This window comes from Ictidomys tridecemlineatus, chromosome 6 (assembly GCF_052094955.1).
Source record: "Ictidomys tridecemlineatus isolate mIctTri1 chromosome 6, mIctTri1.hap1, whole genome shotgun sequence".
NCBI classification, from domain to species: domain Eukaryota; kingdom Metazoa; phylum Chordata; class Mammalia; order Rodentia; family Sciuridae; genus Ictidomys; species Ictidomys tridecemlineatus.
In genome coordinates, this window is record NC_135482.1 from 163061273 (window position 1) to 163077060 (window position 15788).

Consider the following 15788-nt stretch of genomic DNA (forward strand, 5'->3'; position numbering starts at 1 on the left):
TTATACAGCAATAAACAACTGATCAGGTTTTTATGCACAGTTACCCACCCATCACAGCTAATGTAATGCTTTATGTCAGCTAGACTTGTGTGGCCCATCTCTGACAACTGTTTAAAATTTGTCGTCCAAGATTCTACTCTAGCATGAACTATAATCATGATCCTAGTAGTTCTCAAGTATTTTGGATTTCTCAACTGCAAACATCTCAAACTTAAATCATTTACCCTGCTCATCATAAAAGAATAAATAAGTAAAATGAGCTGGGGCCGTAGCTTAGCAGTAGAGCACCTGCCTAACATGTTAGGCCCTGGGTTCCTTCCTCAGCCCTGCATAAAAATAAATAAATAAAATAAAAGTATTGTGTCTCACGACAGCTAGAAATATTTTTTTAAATAAATAACAGACACAGTCCTTGGGGAAAAGCCATTAATTTGAGCATTGCAAGTTGAGAAAGTGAGAGATCAGAGAAAGATGTGGTCACAAGAGGAACAGAAAGGTGAGGGCAGTTATGAAGCTCAGGAAAAGGAGGCTGAACGAGACAACTTTGTGGGCATTTCTCCACCACTTTGCAGGGGAACAAAGTTCCTGTTCTTGCACTCTTCTCCTTTGGACCTATCTACAGAGAACATAAAAGTAATCACTGGGTTCTGTCCCATGATAAATAATCTCTTAAAAAACCACTAACTTCCCATCATTTCCAAACAAGCTGTTCAGACATCGTTTCCACAGTTGACTTAGTTAATAACCTGTGAGCTCCTCTACCTGCGCCTCCTTCCTCTCCTCCAGGTAGACTGCACAGAAAACCAGCCCGAGATGTTGAGCCAAACAGATCCCTGGAGATGTGGTAAGTAGCAGTCTTCATTATAAATTGCTTTGTGCATGTGTCGGGGTGGTCATGGCTTGGCCAAAGGCCTGGCTGGCTACATATGAGAATTGACAAAAGTATGTTTATAAATTCATACTCTGAACCATGAGGCTCTCTATTTGGGGACCTCCTTGGGATGCCCTGGGGACACTAGAGGTGGGGCCCAAGACCCTTGTCTCTCCTGGTATGAGTGAACCCCTCAGAGCCCCTCTTTCTTTTTTTTTTAGTATTTATTTTCTAGGTTTAAGTGGACACAATATCTTTATTTTACATTTATTTGGTGCTGAGGATCGAACCCAGTGCCTCATGCACGCTAGACGAGCGAGATCTACCACTGAGCCACAACCCCAGCGCCCCCCCGCCCCGCCCCCACCCCCCGCCTTTCTTTTTCCAGATCTGGAAGCCGCAGTCACAAGCCCTCAAAGGTGATCACACTCCACATGTACCAGCCACACTCTGATTTTGATGGTTCTCTGTTCCTTCTTGAATAGTACCATCCCAGGGCCAAGTGCCAGGTTTTGGGCTCAGTACTTGTGCTTTAACTTACTCAATCCTCCCAATAGCCCTCAAGTTAGGTATTTTGTTACAGCCATTAATCCCATTTTATCACATAAGAAGGTGAGGCTTAGAGAAACTCAAGAACAAGAGGTGACACAGCTGGTAAGTAGCGAAGGCCAGATGTACACCCCAGGTGGTCCAAGATCAAGGCCCACTGTTATTCTGGGCTCCATGTTGTCTCCCCAGAGAAGCAGCCCTCCCCAGGCTCCCCAGATGGGGGTGTCCACCCTTGTTGGGCTAAAGGGATTGAGGCCTGGTTCTACACAGGAACTCAGGCCACACAGGCTTTGGGGAACAACTGGAGTCAGGGTAAAAGTAACCACTGCTCTCCTAGCATTCATCTTCCTTGCCTAACGCAGGATCTTGGTCTCAGGAAAGCTCCTTCACACCTGGGGAGGCCTGGTCTCCACGGCAGTGTTCCCAGCTCCTCCCTCTGAATGCCTGTGGAGCCCCTGGAGGGTAGAACCTCCCTGAGACTCCAAGATCAGTGCCACAAAGAGACCTCCCAACACCCTGCAGGCTGTCTATGTGGCCCCTGGAATCTTTGCAGTGTGGTTCTGCTCTCTCAGTGGATTCTGAGTAACTGATTTTTTTTTTATTCTATTTTGTGGCAGAGTCATCTATTATGCAAGGGGGACATAATGTTACTACTCAAGAAAAAAACTAAGCGACAATTTTAATCACCACAGTTCCACCACATTAATGTTACCTTTTAATTTCTATGATTTACCTTCGGTGCATATTTTTTTTTTCATGCAGTACTTTAAAGCTTTTATGGTTCTGTAAACGAAGATGACAAGAGAAAGCTTCTCCAACTCTGTCCACAGAAAGAGCTTCTTCAAAGCATACCAATATTTATTTGGGAATAGCTGATCATTGCAATGGGAACACGTGTGTCATAGTAAACTACGTGCTTACTCAAGCAAGTTGAGGCAAGGAGAAGTTTTTAAAGGCAAAACTGCAGAGGATTACATAAAATATTTTAAAATAAGAAAACTTGCAAGAACCAATAACAAGGATGGTGTCAAAGACTAAGTGACAGTTGCTGGGCAGATCTGTCCTTGCAGAAGTATTTTTTGTGTAAGGCTGTGGTTCTGGCAGGTTTTTTTTGTTTGTTTGTTTTGTTTTGTTTTGTTTTTATTTATTTATTTTTTGGTGTGTGTGTGAATTTGTGGTTCTGGCAGTTTTTTTTGTTTTGTTTTGTTTTTATTTATTTATTTTTTGGTGTGTGTGTGAATTTGTGGTTCTGGCAGTTTTTTTGTTTTGTTTTGTTTTTATTTATTTATTTTTTGGTGTGTGTGTGAATTTGTGGTTCTGGCAGGTTTTTTTTGTTTTGTTTTGTTTTTATTTATTTAAATTTTTTGGTGTGTGTGTGAATTTGTGGTTCTGGCAGTTTTTTGTTGTTGGTGGTGGTGATGGTGTGTGTGTGTGTGTGTGTATATGTTTGTGTGTGTGAATAGTTCTTCTCAGATATTTAAGCATAAATGTCTGATAAGACATTCTGTCTTCTTTGTCTATTTATGTATTTATTTATTTATGGTTAAGTCTTGACAATAGTGACTCCTTTTGATTCTGACAACTTCTACAGTCCCAAGCAAATAGAAGAATCTCCAGGTACCAGATAAACACTGATGCATATTCTGGAAGAAGAGAGACTTTCAGAACTCTCCCTGAGATCACAGGACTATGAGGGGAAGAGCAAAAGCAGGCAGCTGAAGCCTGGCCTGGTAGGACACCTCCCTCATCCTAGCTATCCAGGAGGCTGAGTTTTGCAAATTTTGAGGCCAGCCTGGGCAACTTAGACTCTGTCTCAAAATAAAGTAAAATTTTGAAAAGGGGGGGGGTGTAGCTCAGTGGTAGAACACTTACCTAGTATGTATGAGTCCCTGGGTTCAATCTTCAGAGCCACAAAAATAAACAAACAAATAAATAAATAAATAGGAAGGCAGCTGAACCTACAGACTTCTTCAGGCATAGGATCTGAGTTGCTATGAAACATTATTTGTGGCTGGGCCTGATTCCACTAAGAGCTGAAGAGCTGCAGACATCTCTGTGGCATGTCCCCAGTAGGGAAAGGAAGCAGAAAAAGGAGAAATTGCAATAGCCACAGCACTTCCTTCATGTCTCATTCTTGGGACATGCCTGACCAGCAGACAGCAGCTCCATGGTAGACGAGAGCCCCGGAGGAGGACCGTTCTGCCGCCATCTAAAGATAACACTGAGGTAATTTTAATTTTCACTCTTCTACCTTTGGCAGGAGTGAAGAGAGGCATCTTATTTTCCTCCAAGGCCACTAATACACACTCTCAAAGGCGAGATGTCCCTTTTCCTATCCTACCCATGTTTCTCCTAACTCAGGGACAGGTCTTCTATCTTGGTGTGAGTTCTTCTAAAAACAGGTGGAGTGTTCTGGAGAGCATTTGCCTGGGTGAGTCAGTGGAGGAAACCAGTTGGCAGCGAGTCATAAATTTGCCCCCAGATAATGGTTATAAATAGTCACTATTGACAGGACCCGCCTGGGCCTGTGGGGTGGGGGTGTCCAAGGTAGAGGAAGTCAGCAGGCCTAGCGGGGCCTCTTCACCTTGCAAGGAAACCACAGAGCTGTCCCTTCCGGGTTTAGGCTTAAAGGAAGCAGAGAGGTCAGAGGCCACAGACTTAGCAGACCTTGAAGTCCTCTTTCTGTAACTTCGACTGAACTAGGTCTGTCTAAGTGGAACTCCATCTCCCCTCTTTGCTCTAACTCCTGAGGAACGTGAGCCCACCTTTTGTGTCTTCTAGGAGGCCTCCCACTCTCCTCTGAAGCCGGCCCCAGCCGTCAGCCAGCTGGTGGGGACCCAGGCTCCCTCACTTGCTGGCCCTTTCAACCCTGGTCCTCCTGTAGGGCAGAAGCTCCTCTCCCTGCCTGTGTGGGTTTGTGTTCCTTCAGGAAGTCTAAAGCCTTTCACGCTGGGACTTAGCGCGGGGCCACCATGGGGTCTGTGCATTTCAGAAGTCACAAGGCAGAAGCCCAGGTGATGATGATGGGCCTGGACGGGGCAGGCAAGACCACCCTCCTGTACAGACTGAAGGGCCACCAGGAAGTGGAGACCCTGCCCACCATCGGTTTCAATGTGGAGCCTCTTGAAGCTCCTGGGCATAAGTCGGTGATCCTCTGGGACGTTGGGGGCCAGGCTCAGCTCAGGGCAAGCTGGAAGGACTATCTGGAAGGCACTGAGGTGCTGGTGTACGTGCTGGACAGCACCGATGAAGCCCGCTTGCCTGAAGCTCTGGGTGAGCTCAAAGAAGTCCTGAAGGACCCCCACATGACGGGTGTCCCTTTCTTGGTGCTGGCCAATAAGCAGGAGGCCCCGGACGCCCTCCCGCTGCGGGAGATCCGAAGGAGGCTGGGCCTGGAGTGCTTCGCGGACCGCGGCTGGGACCTCCGCGCCTGCAGCGCCCTCAGCGGCCAGGGGCTGCCCGAGGCCTGGAAGAGCCTGCAGGCTCTGCTGAAATCCCGCGGCCGCCTGTGTCTCCAGCTCAGAGGCGGTGGGGCCGGGCACAGGGACCACAAGAAACCCTGACCAGGCCGGAGCAGCTGATCTTGGCTCCTGTGAACCGGAAGAAGCAGCTGATCCTGGAGCAACTTGAGCTCCGTTGGTCAAACCAGAAGTCTTTCTGTTCTCCAGCAGGATGCTCTCTTCTCGGGACTCATTTTCAGTGGTATTTATGTTGAGAAATCTTTGAATAACAATTTTATCCTTTGAATAATGGTACCCTAATAAGAAAAGAAAACCCTCAGCATGTTTCATTGAATAGCTCATTATCAAGTGTGAATGGAGCCACAAGTGGTCACATAAAGGGAGATGGAAGTTCAATAAAAGGGAGAAGTTTCAAGATCAAATTTGAGTATCATCTGGACACATTTGCCGTCATTATGAGTGATTTTCCCTGATGGCCTCTGGGTATGTGCCACTATCCTTCTTGGTTCAGGTAGCCAGAGCAGGTGGGTTGGCTGCCACAGAACCTGCATTATAGAAGTTCACTGGGGCCCCCAGCCCTAAGCAAGCAGTTGTGAATTAAGGGCTTCCAAAATCCACCCTCCTTTAAGACCCAGTGGCCTGGGAGGCTGAGGCAGGAGGATCTCAAGCTCAAAGCCAGCCTCAGCAACTTAGTGAGGCCCTAAGCAACTCAGCAAGACCTTGTCTCGGGAAAAAAAAAAGGATGGGGGCCAGGGGGTGCTGGGATATGGCTCAGTGGTTAAGCACTCCTGGGTTCAATCCCCAGTTCCAAAAAAAAAAAACAAAAAACAAGAAACAAAACAAAACAAAAAGGCAAAGGAGCTTTTAGATGTGAACCAAGTGTTTTAGAGGAGTTATGAATTCTGAAGATAGGGATGACCACAGTGCCTTCTCCCTCATAACGGATAGTAAAATGGAAAGTTGAACACAGTATTCTAAAAGGATTTCCAAGTGCCTGTTACCTGAGATCCACAAAGGTCCTGAGCTTATTTGCAAAATATTATGCTTTGGGCCATTTTTCTAGGAGAGCCATCCATAAGTTTTGTCAGATTTTCAAAGACATCTGTGATTCCCAGAAGTAAAGATCAATAATCTGGCTTTGTCCTTCATCCAATCCCAGAATGCATTCTGTTATCTGAGTTTTTTAATGGCAAGAAGTGTGCATTTGACACCCGTTCTCAAATGAAACAGCCTAAATGTTAGATGGTCCTTGGATCCTGCATTAAAATTAGCTTCCTAGCCAGGCATGTTGGCACACACCTGAAATCCCAGAGACTTGGGAGACTGAGGCAGGTGGATGCAAGTTTGAGGCCAGTCTCAGCAACTTAGCAAGACCTTGTTTCAAATGAATAAACAAACAAATAAAACTGGGCATGTAACAGAGAGATAAAAGTGCCTTGGGTTCAATCTTCAGTAATACCACCTTGCAAAAAAGATCAGCTTTCAGGGCTGGGGATGTGGCTCAAGCGGTAGTGCACTTGCCTAGCATGTGTGAGGCACTGGGTTCAATTCTCAGCCCCACATAAAAATAAAATAAAGATATTGTGTCCACCTAAAACTAAAAAAAAAAAAAAAAAAGGATCAGCTTTCTTATAGCTCCTGGTGGTGGTTCTGTCCTCTTTGGAGCATCACAATGTAAGTTGGACCTCAGTCCCCTCTAACATCTGAGATCTTTTACCCACATTCCTCCCTTCTACCAGCTTTGGCATGCCTTGTTCTTTCTACTTTTCATCAGTCAACATACTTTAAAGTTTCTTCTATTAGACACAAAGGATGCAAAGATGAATGAGATAGGGTCTCAGGGAACTCTGGTTCCAGATGCCTAGTGCTGGCGCTAGGCTCTGTGCTTGGTGTCTTACAGAGACCATCTCTCATTCTCACTCCCTGCAAAGTGGGCATCATTCCCATTTTAAATAATTAGAAACAACTGGAATTGAAACCAAATAGTTCTATCCCTGATGCCTGCATTCTTCCACATCATGCTTCTAGAAGGTTTAAGCAGGGAAGGCCTTCCATCAGCAGATGGGCTGGGGCGGGGGGTGGACATTCTAGTCAAAGGGAAGAGACTGAACAGAAGCATGGGGTGGGTGGGTGCGGGGAGAATAAGTAAGATGGTGTACCTGGAACAGGGGCTTGGAGTGAGGAGGGAGAAGGTGATGTTGTAATAGGAGATGAAACTGGAAAGGAAGTTAAGGTCCAAGTTGAGAAGGGCTGTTTGGACTTTCATATTTTAGGAGTTTGGCTCAGAGATGCAAAAATCATGGAGCTTTGTTTCATTTAGGAGGATAACTTAATGGGGGTGTGGGGGTGAGATAAAGAGAAAAGGGGGAGATGGGAAAGCAGGGAAACCAGCTGGGTGACCATCGCAGAATAGAAGAGAGGCAGAGGCAGAGAGGAGAAAATTGTATTTTTAAGGGAAGAAGTTGAGAGAGGAAGAATTTGGAGATGGTTCAAGATCTTGATCCTGCATGAAAATAGGGATTGGAATGCTATGAACAGAGAAGGTGAGCACAGAAGGCAGCCGGGGACCAGGAAGTGCAGCCTGGGAGGGCTGGGGTTTGCATTCGGGTGACAGCTTCTTTCCCATCATCCAGAATGTGAGCTCCCTGAGATGCTGAGAACCTGCGGAGGCAACTGCTGGCTTCTGCTCCTGGAGGCTCATTTTCTCATGTGATGTGTCACTTCTTTATTATGAGCTCATCTTCAGTAGGAGTTGCTTTTCCTGTGTGACTTCCATGTGCCCTGGGTTGTGACAGTGTCTCTACAGAGGAGTTTTTTTCCTTAGCATCTCTAGGATCCCAGAGATTTTAATTGTTTTAGACCAAATATAGTGTTGGTTTCCCCATTTGGGCTTCTGGATCTCATGGGTAGTAGAAATTGGGACTCAGCACCCATTCCGCAGGTCCCAGAGGGTTTATTTCTGACAGGTGATTTATATCTTTTCTTTGCATCTCTGATCCAAGTCAGACAATTTGCTTCCTCATACTTTCCTGAGCTGGTGGGCAGCATTTTCTGACCTCCTTTTAAGGAAAGCATCTCTTTGGTGCTCTTGTTTTTCTCCTCAGCTCAGATCAACATCTTCTCTCCTCAAAGCAAGCCAAAGGCCACAGCTCCAGTTCCTACCCGGGTGTCATAACCTTAGCCAGACCCTGGAGCCATTGGCTCCTCTAAAATCTCCAGGGTTTCAGCTTACACTTAACTGCTTTGGCTGTGGGTTTCCTCTTCATTTCCATCACTGAGGATTTCCTTTTGAACAAAGGTGGCATACTTTTTTTTTTTTTTTGGTACTGGGGATTAAACCCAGAGGCACTTAGCCACTGAGCCACATCCCCAGACCTTTTTTTGTATTTTATTTAGAGAGAGGGTCTTGCTGAGTTGCTTAGGTCCTCCCTAAATTGCTGAAGCTGGCTTTGAATTCACGATCCTCCTGCCTCAGCCTCCGGAGGCACTGGGATTATAGGCATGTGCCACTGCGCCCGGCGACATTTTAAAATATCTTTTTTTTTTTTTTTTTTTTGGTGTAGTTTACTGAACAACCCTGACTTTGTAATGGGCAAGCTGTGATCTGTGCGGCTAGACGTCATGAACTTGTTTTGCTGTGAGGCCAGGAACCTTCCTGGAAGCTGGCAGCAGGGCGACCTGTTAGCTCTGCGCTGAGGAAGAATCTGTGCAGTGTTTGGAAGGAGGGGGAGCCTGAAGGAAGGGAGACAGGGCAGAGGAAGACCAGGGGCGTCTACTGATGGAGGTCCACCCTATTGACACCATTGGTCTGCACAGACGGTCACCACAGCTGCCCCATCATGCCATGGGCAGTCTTTTCCCTGGTCTTTGACACTCCCTCTACGTTACCCAGGTCAGTCTCCTCCCTGACCTCAAGACCCCCCAGGCTAGTCCCCCATGTGTGCGGCTTGCAGGAGGGCCAGTGGGTAGCTCTGAGTTCTGAGCGCTTCCCTGAAACCCGCAGTCCTAGAAGGCAGACAGATGCTCTCGGTCCTAATAAACCCCAGGAAGTCTCCTTTCATAATTCCCTTCAGATAAAATTTCTGAAAAAGAATAATAGCAGCAAAATATAATAACCACGCCCCGGCAGGTTAACCATAGCTCCCTGCTGGTCCACCACTGCTTAGAGGGACTGAATGTCCAGTCACCCACATAGCATTACCTAGTCTACGGTTCTAGGCTATTAATTATACAATTCTCTGGACGAAGATGAAAGGTAGGTCTGAGAGTCCAAGGGCAGCTCTGCCAGCCTTCCACTCATCAACTGGTGAAGGACAGGCCATGTGCACCCTCTTGGAACATCTTTTTTTTTGCAGTACTGAGGATTGAACCCAGGGGACCTTTAACACGGAGCTACATCTCCAGGCTTTTTTTTTTTTTTTTTTTTTTTTTTTTGAGACAGGTTCTCACTAAGTTGCTGAGGCCAACCTTGAACTTGCAATCCTCCTGCCTTAGCCTCCCAAGTTGCTAGGATTATAGGCATGAGCCACTGTACCCAGCCCTTCTCTTGGGGTTTCTAATGTCCTCTGTGCATATGCTATGACGTGTTGGGGGCTGGGGTGGGGAAGTCAGTCCTTAGAGTGATGGTAGTATTGGCAGCAGTTCTGCTGGGCACACAATTTTAGGAAGCCTACACCTGGCCTTCCATAGGCTTATGTTGCTTGCCTGTCTGTACCTCCTCATCAGATCCCACCCACTATTTCAGGATCCCCAGATCTTACATCACCAGAAAGTCTGGCCTGCATATTCCAGCCCATGTCGGTCCTCCCTCTGAACCAGTCCTGTGGTGCTGACTGTTCTCAGTGTCTCAACCCGGCTGTTCAACAAGTGATATATGAGGATGGTAAGGGGCTGGCTCTGTGGTAGAGCACTTGCCTAGCATGTGTGAGGCACTGGGTTCGATCCTCAGTACCACATAAAAATAAAAACAAATAAATAAAGGTATTGTGTCCATCTATAACTAAAAAAATATTTAAAAAAAAAGCCTAGAATAATGTGAGATAATGAGTTGCTCATGAAATACTTGGATGAAGAACAAATAATTAATTAAGGCCAGGGAACTGGGTGTCATGGTAGGGAGTCCCTAGGTCTTCTAAACTGTCCAGAATAAAATCCAAGATAGAGAACACCAAGAGATTCATCGACGTAAGAGCCAAAATGGCAGCACCAATCTCTACTTCAGGCATCCTTTGCAACAAAAAGTCACATGTACTTTTTCTAGAACATCCTGACTTTTGATCTGGGTAGGAGAGAGGGCGGTAAGTGGGGACCTATTACCAGACTGGAAGACGAACAGGAATGACAAGATTGTTAGGCACGTGGCTTTTGCCTTGGCACATGTTGACCTTTGCTGCCACTTTCTTGGATCTGTAAAAGCAAAAACAATTTAAAAGAAGAGATGAGACGGAAGGGCTTGGGGGTGTGGCTTGGTGGTAGAGCACTTGCCCAGCCTGAGCAAGACCCTGGGTTCCAACCCCAGTACTGCAGAGAGAGGGAAAAAGAGAGAATAAAAGGGGTGTTGATGCTCCCTCTTGAAAATAAAGGAGACTTCACTGCCCTTCCTTTTTTTTTTTTAGAGCATTAACTTAAGGGGACTTGCAATTTTAAATGCTTGCTGTCTCTTTGAGATGAATGCACATTTTTTTTTAAAGCCAAATAAAGCTCAGGAATGTCTTTTTCAGGAGCCATCCCTTTGAGTGGGAGAGGGGGAGCCTACACTTCAAGTTGCAAAACTACCTCCCCGGCTTAAAGATAAGAGAGGGTTGCTTTTCCTTTGGATAAAGCTAATTAGCTAACAGATGGTGACCTCATTTACCAGGTGAGTCTAGGGTGGACTCCACGTGACAAATGGTGTCCTCAATCCTCAAGTTTTCTTGCTGGGGGAGGGGACTGGCCCATCAATGTTTGCCTGGAGTGACAGCTCGGTCTGTCTTTGCAACCTCTTAGGGTCCTGTCTATGACACACACCACATTCTCACTCAATAATAAAACAATCTTCTTTCCCTTCTGCCTCCATGGAGAGGTTTTCTGGCTTGGTGGAAATTTTGTTTTAAATTATATCTACTTCCCAGATTCCACTGCTTGTCTCCAGGAGAGTTAAGTTACACCCATGATTAGTAAAATAGCATCCTAGTGAACAAAGGGTATCTCGAGGTGGTTTTTGGAGGGCACTTAATTAAGAAGGATGAACACGTGTTTGCCATGACCGGTGGCACTTCTACTGGCACGATTACCAACCCGTGATGGCCCTGAACTCACCAAGAGGACTTTGACATGCCATCTCTGAATTTCCTACCTACATGGCTCATAAAAGCAGCCACGCCAGAAAAAGAGAACAATTTTAGAAAAAAAAAAATAATGATTTTTTGGGCTGGGGTTGTGGCTTAGTAGTAGAAGGCTTGCCTAGCACATGTGAGACACTGGGTTTGATCCTCAGCACCCCATATAAATAAAATAAAGGTATTGTGTCTATCTACAATTGAAGTGGCACCCCCTTTTCTCCACAGAAAAGCCCTCTTCACCATGGCTGATTTTAAGACTGTCAGCAAAAGAGTCCAATGTAATAAACTTCCTATTTTCGTGTCGTGTCACCTATTTACTTGGCCACTGGCCGGTAAGATACCAGCACTCCAGGTGCTGGACACCCCCTTACTAGTTTTTCACAAACGTATCCAGTGTAGTATTTTGAAGAAATGTGCAAACAAGGCCTCTGGCCTTGAGCTGGGCTTCACAGAGATGTCTACATTTTTAAGATAAGTTATAAATGGGCTCCATGGTCACAGCTGGCAGGAGGAGGAAAGAAAGGGGAGAAGAAGCTCTCCCCTTCTCAGGTGTTGTCCTTGAAGAGTTAACTTGCCCAGAACAGTGAAAGAAAAAGCTGCTTTTATGTGAACTTCTGCAGACTGTGAACTTCTGAACCCCTCCCCTTACATGCTGGGTATAAAACTCTGAAACTCCCTGAAATCGGGGCTCAGGGGATTAATTGATTATAGCAAAAGCTGTGCCCTCTGAACCTGGCTGCAGCCAAATAAAACTGTTTCCAGCTATCTTCGGTGCCTTGCCTCTGTCCCTACAACACAATTACAATTTTTTAAAAATTTTCACCTTATGTCTTGATTTCCACTCCTCTGATGTGTACACCCACAAGGAAATTTGGCTGCGCAGCTATAGATCACACATTGAAAATTCTCCTTCAGAAACAGTATTGTTCTGCCTCAGGTCTCAAACTAAAACCTGATAGTGAGTCTTCCCTCTTGTCCCCAACCTGGGGTCCATGAATATTTTTATAGACTACCTCAAGCATGAAGTTGCAAACCGAAACAAATTAATTCTCATAAAATCATCTTTCAATATTTCAAATAAAAGGCGGCATCGTGATTACAAATGATCTCTAGATTATTTACAGGCTATTACATCACTTTGCAATTTTCATTCTGCCTTTTCTTTCGATTCCACTGGCTTCAGTTTCATGTGATATAAAATGTTGGCTTTACGTAGAAGGCAGGGATGAAGAATATAAAGGTCTTTATATAAAGATATAAAGATTTATTTATGTAAATGTAAATATTTTATGAGAAAAATTCTTCTACAGAAGAATTTCTACCAAGAGGGAGATGACAACCTTACCCTTTGCTCAAATAGATACTGTCTAAATGCAGGTGAAAACTGGATCAGAGTTTGGACTTGAAGTCTATCAGAATTGACTAGAACACCATTCTTGCTCCCCACAAGCTGGGTATTTTTGAGCGAATTATTTAGCCAAGCTGCCTTATCTGTAGAACTGGAATAATGGAAGGTAATTGAAGGTTACTGTCTCCCAAAAAGGTTCTTGTGAAAATTGAGATAATATCCACTTGCCAACTTGTATTTCTTGAGCACCTACTATGTACAAACCACCCAGCTACGTACAAGAGAAACGCAGATGAAGGAGATACAAATATATGTATTGAATTCTGGGGGCCCAGGCTCTTCTTGCAGATCTCTTCACCCACCCTTGAAATTCTCTAGAACCCAACTGGTAAAAAGAGTGGGGGTGGGGCTGAGTCTAAGACTGTACTCAAGCATTCTGGAACCTGCTGGACTCTTAGCTTCCAGCCAACCCCCCACCATAATGTTTTTTAGGGGGTTGCCAGGGGTGCTTTCCCATTGAGTCACATTCACCACCCTATAAAAAAATATTTTATTTAGGGTCAAGGTCTTACTGAGTTGCTGAGGTTGGCTTTGAACGCATGATCCAGCTGCCTCAGCCTCCTATGAGCTGCTAAGATTACAGGTGTGAGCCCCATGCCTGGCCCTCCCCTGCCGTACTGAACTCCTCTATCCCTGCCTGTACTTCTCTCTGGCTCTAGACCAGAGTTCTTTCAATCTGAGTACTTGGAAGCCCAGCATGAACATCTCCATGCTCTTCAGATGAACCCCCTTTCTTCTTGCAAAGGCTATTAAACTGAAAAGAAAGAATTTCAGGAAACTGGGAATTCAATCTCATCCTCAGCTCCTTTCTGAAATTCTACAATTACAGAATTCATTCCTTGGACTTCAGTTTTTAAAAGAAAAACATCCCTAGAAGAATAGTGGGAAACAACGGTCATTTACAATTTTTTGGGGGGGGGGTACTGGGTATTGAACCCAGGGCTTTGCATATGTTAAGCAATTTATATATTTACATTTAAATGTATGCATTTATTTTTTTAGGGGGGTGGGGGGTGTCTCACTAACTGCCCAGGCTGGCCTGGAATTTGCAATCTCTCTGCCTCAGCTTCCTGAGCAGCTGGCATTATTGCCACACACCACCACACCCAGCCCCATTTCAGCTCCAGTGTGATACTAGATTCTCAAGATCTTCTGAAGTGAGGTTTAGCAAAGCTAAAAGTTCAGAAGAACTGAAAAATCCTCAGGGGATGCTGCCCAATGGAGAGGGGCAGGACATGGCCATTGTGTCTGAGGTCATAATGAACGGGGCCAAACGGCTCTCTTTGCCCACAGCCAGGACTCCTGTGTGGGGGACTGCCACCTTCCCCAGATGCTTGGAAGGGCCAAGAAGTAACCAAGGGGTCACAGAACCACCTAGCTGGCCCAGGAGTGCTGCTTTTAAAAATATATATATTTACTTTTTAGTTGTAGTTGGACACAATAGCTTTATTTTATTTATTTATTTTTATGGGGTGCAGAGGATTGAACCCAAGGCCTTGCACGTGCTAGGCAAGCGCTGTGCCCCAGCCCCAGCCTCCAGGAGTGCCACTTTAACTGGGGAGTGGGCGGAGAATGAGAATCTGGCTTCCTTCCCCACCCTCTCAGGGAATCTGGGAAGCAGGGAAGCCCAATTTGAAGAATGGATGAGGCTGGGGTAGGACATGCCCAGGGAAGAGGCAGTACAGACTAGACAGTTCAGGGTGAGTGCTGGGTCAAGTCCAAGGTCAACCAGCCAGAAGTAGCTTCAGCCTTTCATTGGAAAAGCCACTCTTTTTTTAAAAAAAATATTCATTTTTTAGTTTTAAGTGCACCCAACATCTTTATTTTACATTTATGTGGTGCTGAGGATGGAACTCAATGCCTCAAGCATGCTAGGGCAGCCCTCTACCACTGAGCCACACTCTGAGAGGGGCTCCCCCCACGGCAACCGGACAGCATCAGGACCCAGGAAGGAGGAGAACCTGCCAACACAAAACGCCAGGGGGCCGCCCCCGTGGAGGAGGAGGAATGCATTCTTTTAAACCAGCCTTCCAAACGTTCCCAGCAACGCCCCCCTCCTGGCTGGTTAAAGATAAGATCACATTCTCTGGGGCGATCACATGATTCCCAGGAGTCAGAGTCCAGGCAGCGGGCAGAGGCCCGCGGTTGTTTTGCTCTGCCACAGCCTGGGTCACAAGGTTCTTAGACAAATGTTGTGGCCCTTCCTTCCTCTTAGCAGATGATGACTCAGGATTTGGAAAGAAGCTCGGAGAACATTCGGCCAACAGGGTCATCCTGGGCACTCCTCAGGCAGCATCTAGGTAACTCAGGAGCTGGGTGCAGATCTGACAATGAAGTGCTGCACAGTCACTCCAGGGCTCTGCATACCGTCCCCGGGAGGTCCTTAGGAGGAACAAAGGAAGTCGTTGAGACTTGTGGCTTAATGTGGTGAAATCCATACATACATCTAATTGTATGGTCTCCCCAAACCGCACGCACCAGAGATGACAAACAAAACAGAAGCCAAAATTCACAAGGGCAAAAAAGCAGACAACAAGGTAGCAGGTTTGAGATAGCCTTGCAATGATAGAAGATAGATCATGAGCTCACAGACCAGAGACAGCAGGAAGCCAGCTGCTGGGTGTGTGTGGGGATCTCGATGGACTTCTCTGTGCCACACACAGGTCTAAGGGCTGAAATTGTATTATCTCATCTAATCCCTCAAACTCTGGAAGTTTTTGCTCTAATTTTAGAGACAAGGCCCAGGGAGGTTCAATAACTTACCCCAGGTCCCATGGCAGCATCTGAACCTCGGTGGATGGGTGGCTCCAGGGACCATGATCTCTTTATACACTTCCGTGGATAGTCACTCCAGGGCTCTGTATACCGTCCCTGGTAGCAAAATGAGGAACACTCAGAATTTGGAGGATCAGGGACTGCCACAACTGCTCAGAACCCTTCCCTTCCCACTCGGCGTCAAGTGTGGTAGGAGGCTGCACACCCCAGGCAGGGGCCTGAGCGCCTCTGCAGGAGTCCTGGCCCACAGAGAGACCACAGTGACATCTCAAGGTCCCCCATGAAGTGCTGGCTCACCAGCCGTAGTGGCCACGTCCAGGGTTCGCATGGCTTTCTATCTGCTTTGAGGAACTTCCTTTTTTTCCCTCTCTTCCATTTTTCCTATAAAATGTAAACAGGGAGAA

General features: G+C 46.1%; 2 protein-coding genes across 9 annotated transcripts in view; one reads left to right on the top strand and one right to left on the bottom strand.

Annotated features, from left to right (window-relative positions):
- Window positions 1–1254: 1254 nt before the first annotated feature.
- Window positions 1255–6312, top strand: Arl11 (ARF like GTPase 11). The gene is made up of 2 exons (XM_040281548.2): window positions 1255–3646; window positions 4202–6312. The coding sequence occupies exon 2, from the start codon at window positions 4393–4395 to the stop codon at window positions 4981–4983; it is 591 nt and encodes a 196-aa protein (XP_040137482.1). The 5' UTR covers window positions 1255–3646; window positions 4202–4392; the 3' UTR covers window positions 4984–6312.
- Window positions 6313–14054: 7742 nt separating this feature from the next.
- The window catches only part of Ebpl (EBP like), a 35123-nt gene continuing 33389 nt past the window's right edge, over window positions 14055–15788 (bottom strand). For 3 of the 8 annotated variants that reach the window (XM_078016048.1, XM_078016044.1, XM_078016039.1), the window contains 2 exons: window positions 15373–15480; window positions 14055–14991 (listed from right to left, as the gene is read on the bottom strand). In XM_078016048.1, coding sequence (XP_077872174.1) covers window positions 15435–15480 — 46 coding nt within the window. In that variant the 3' untranslated portion in view covers window positions 14055–14991; window positions 15373–15434. The other 5 variants (XM_078016047.1, XM_078016043.1, XM_078016042.1 and 2 more) reach the window with 5 other exon arrangements.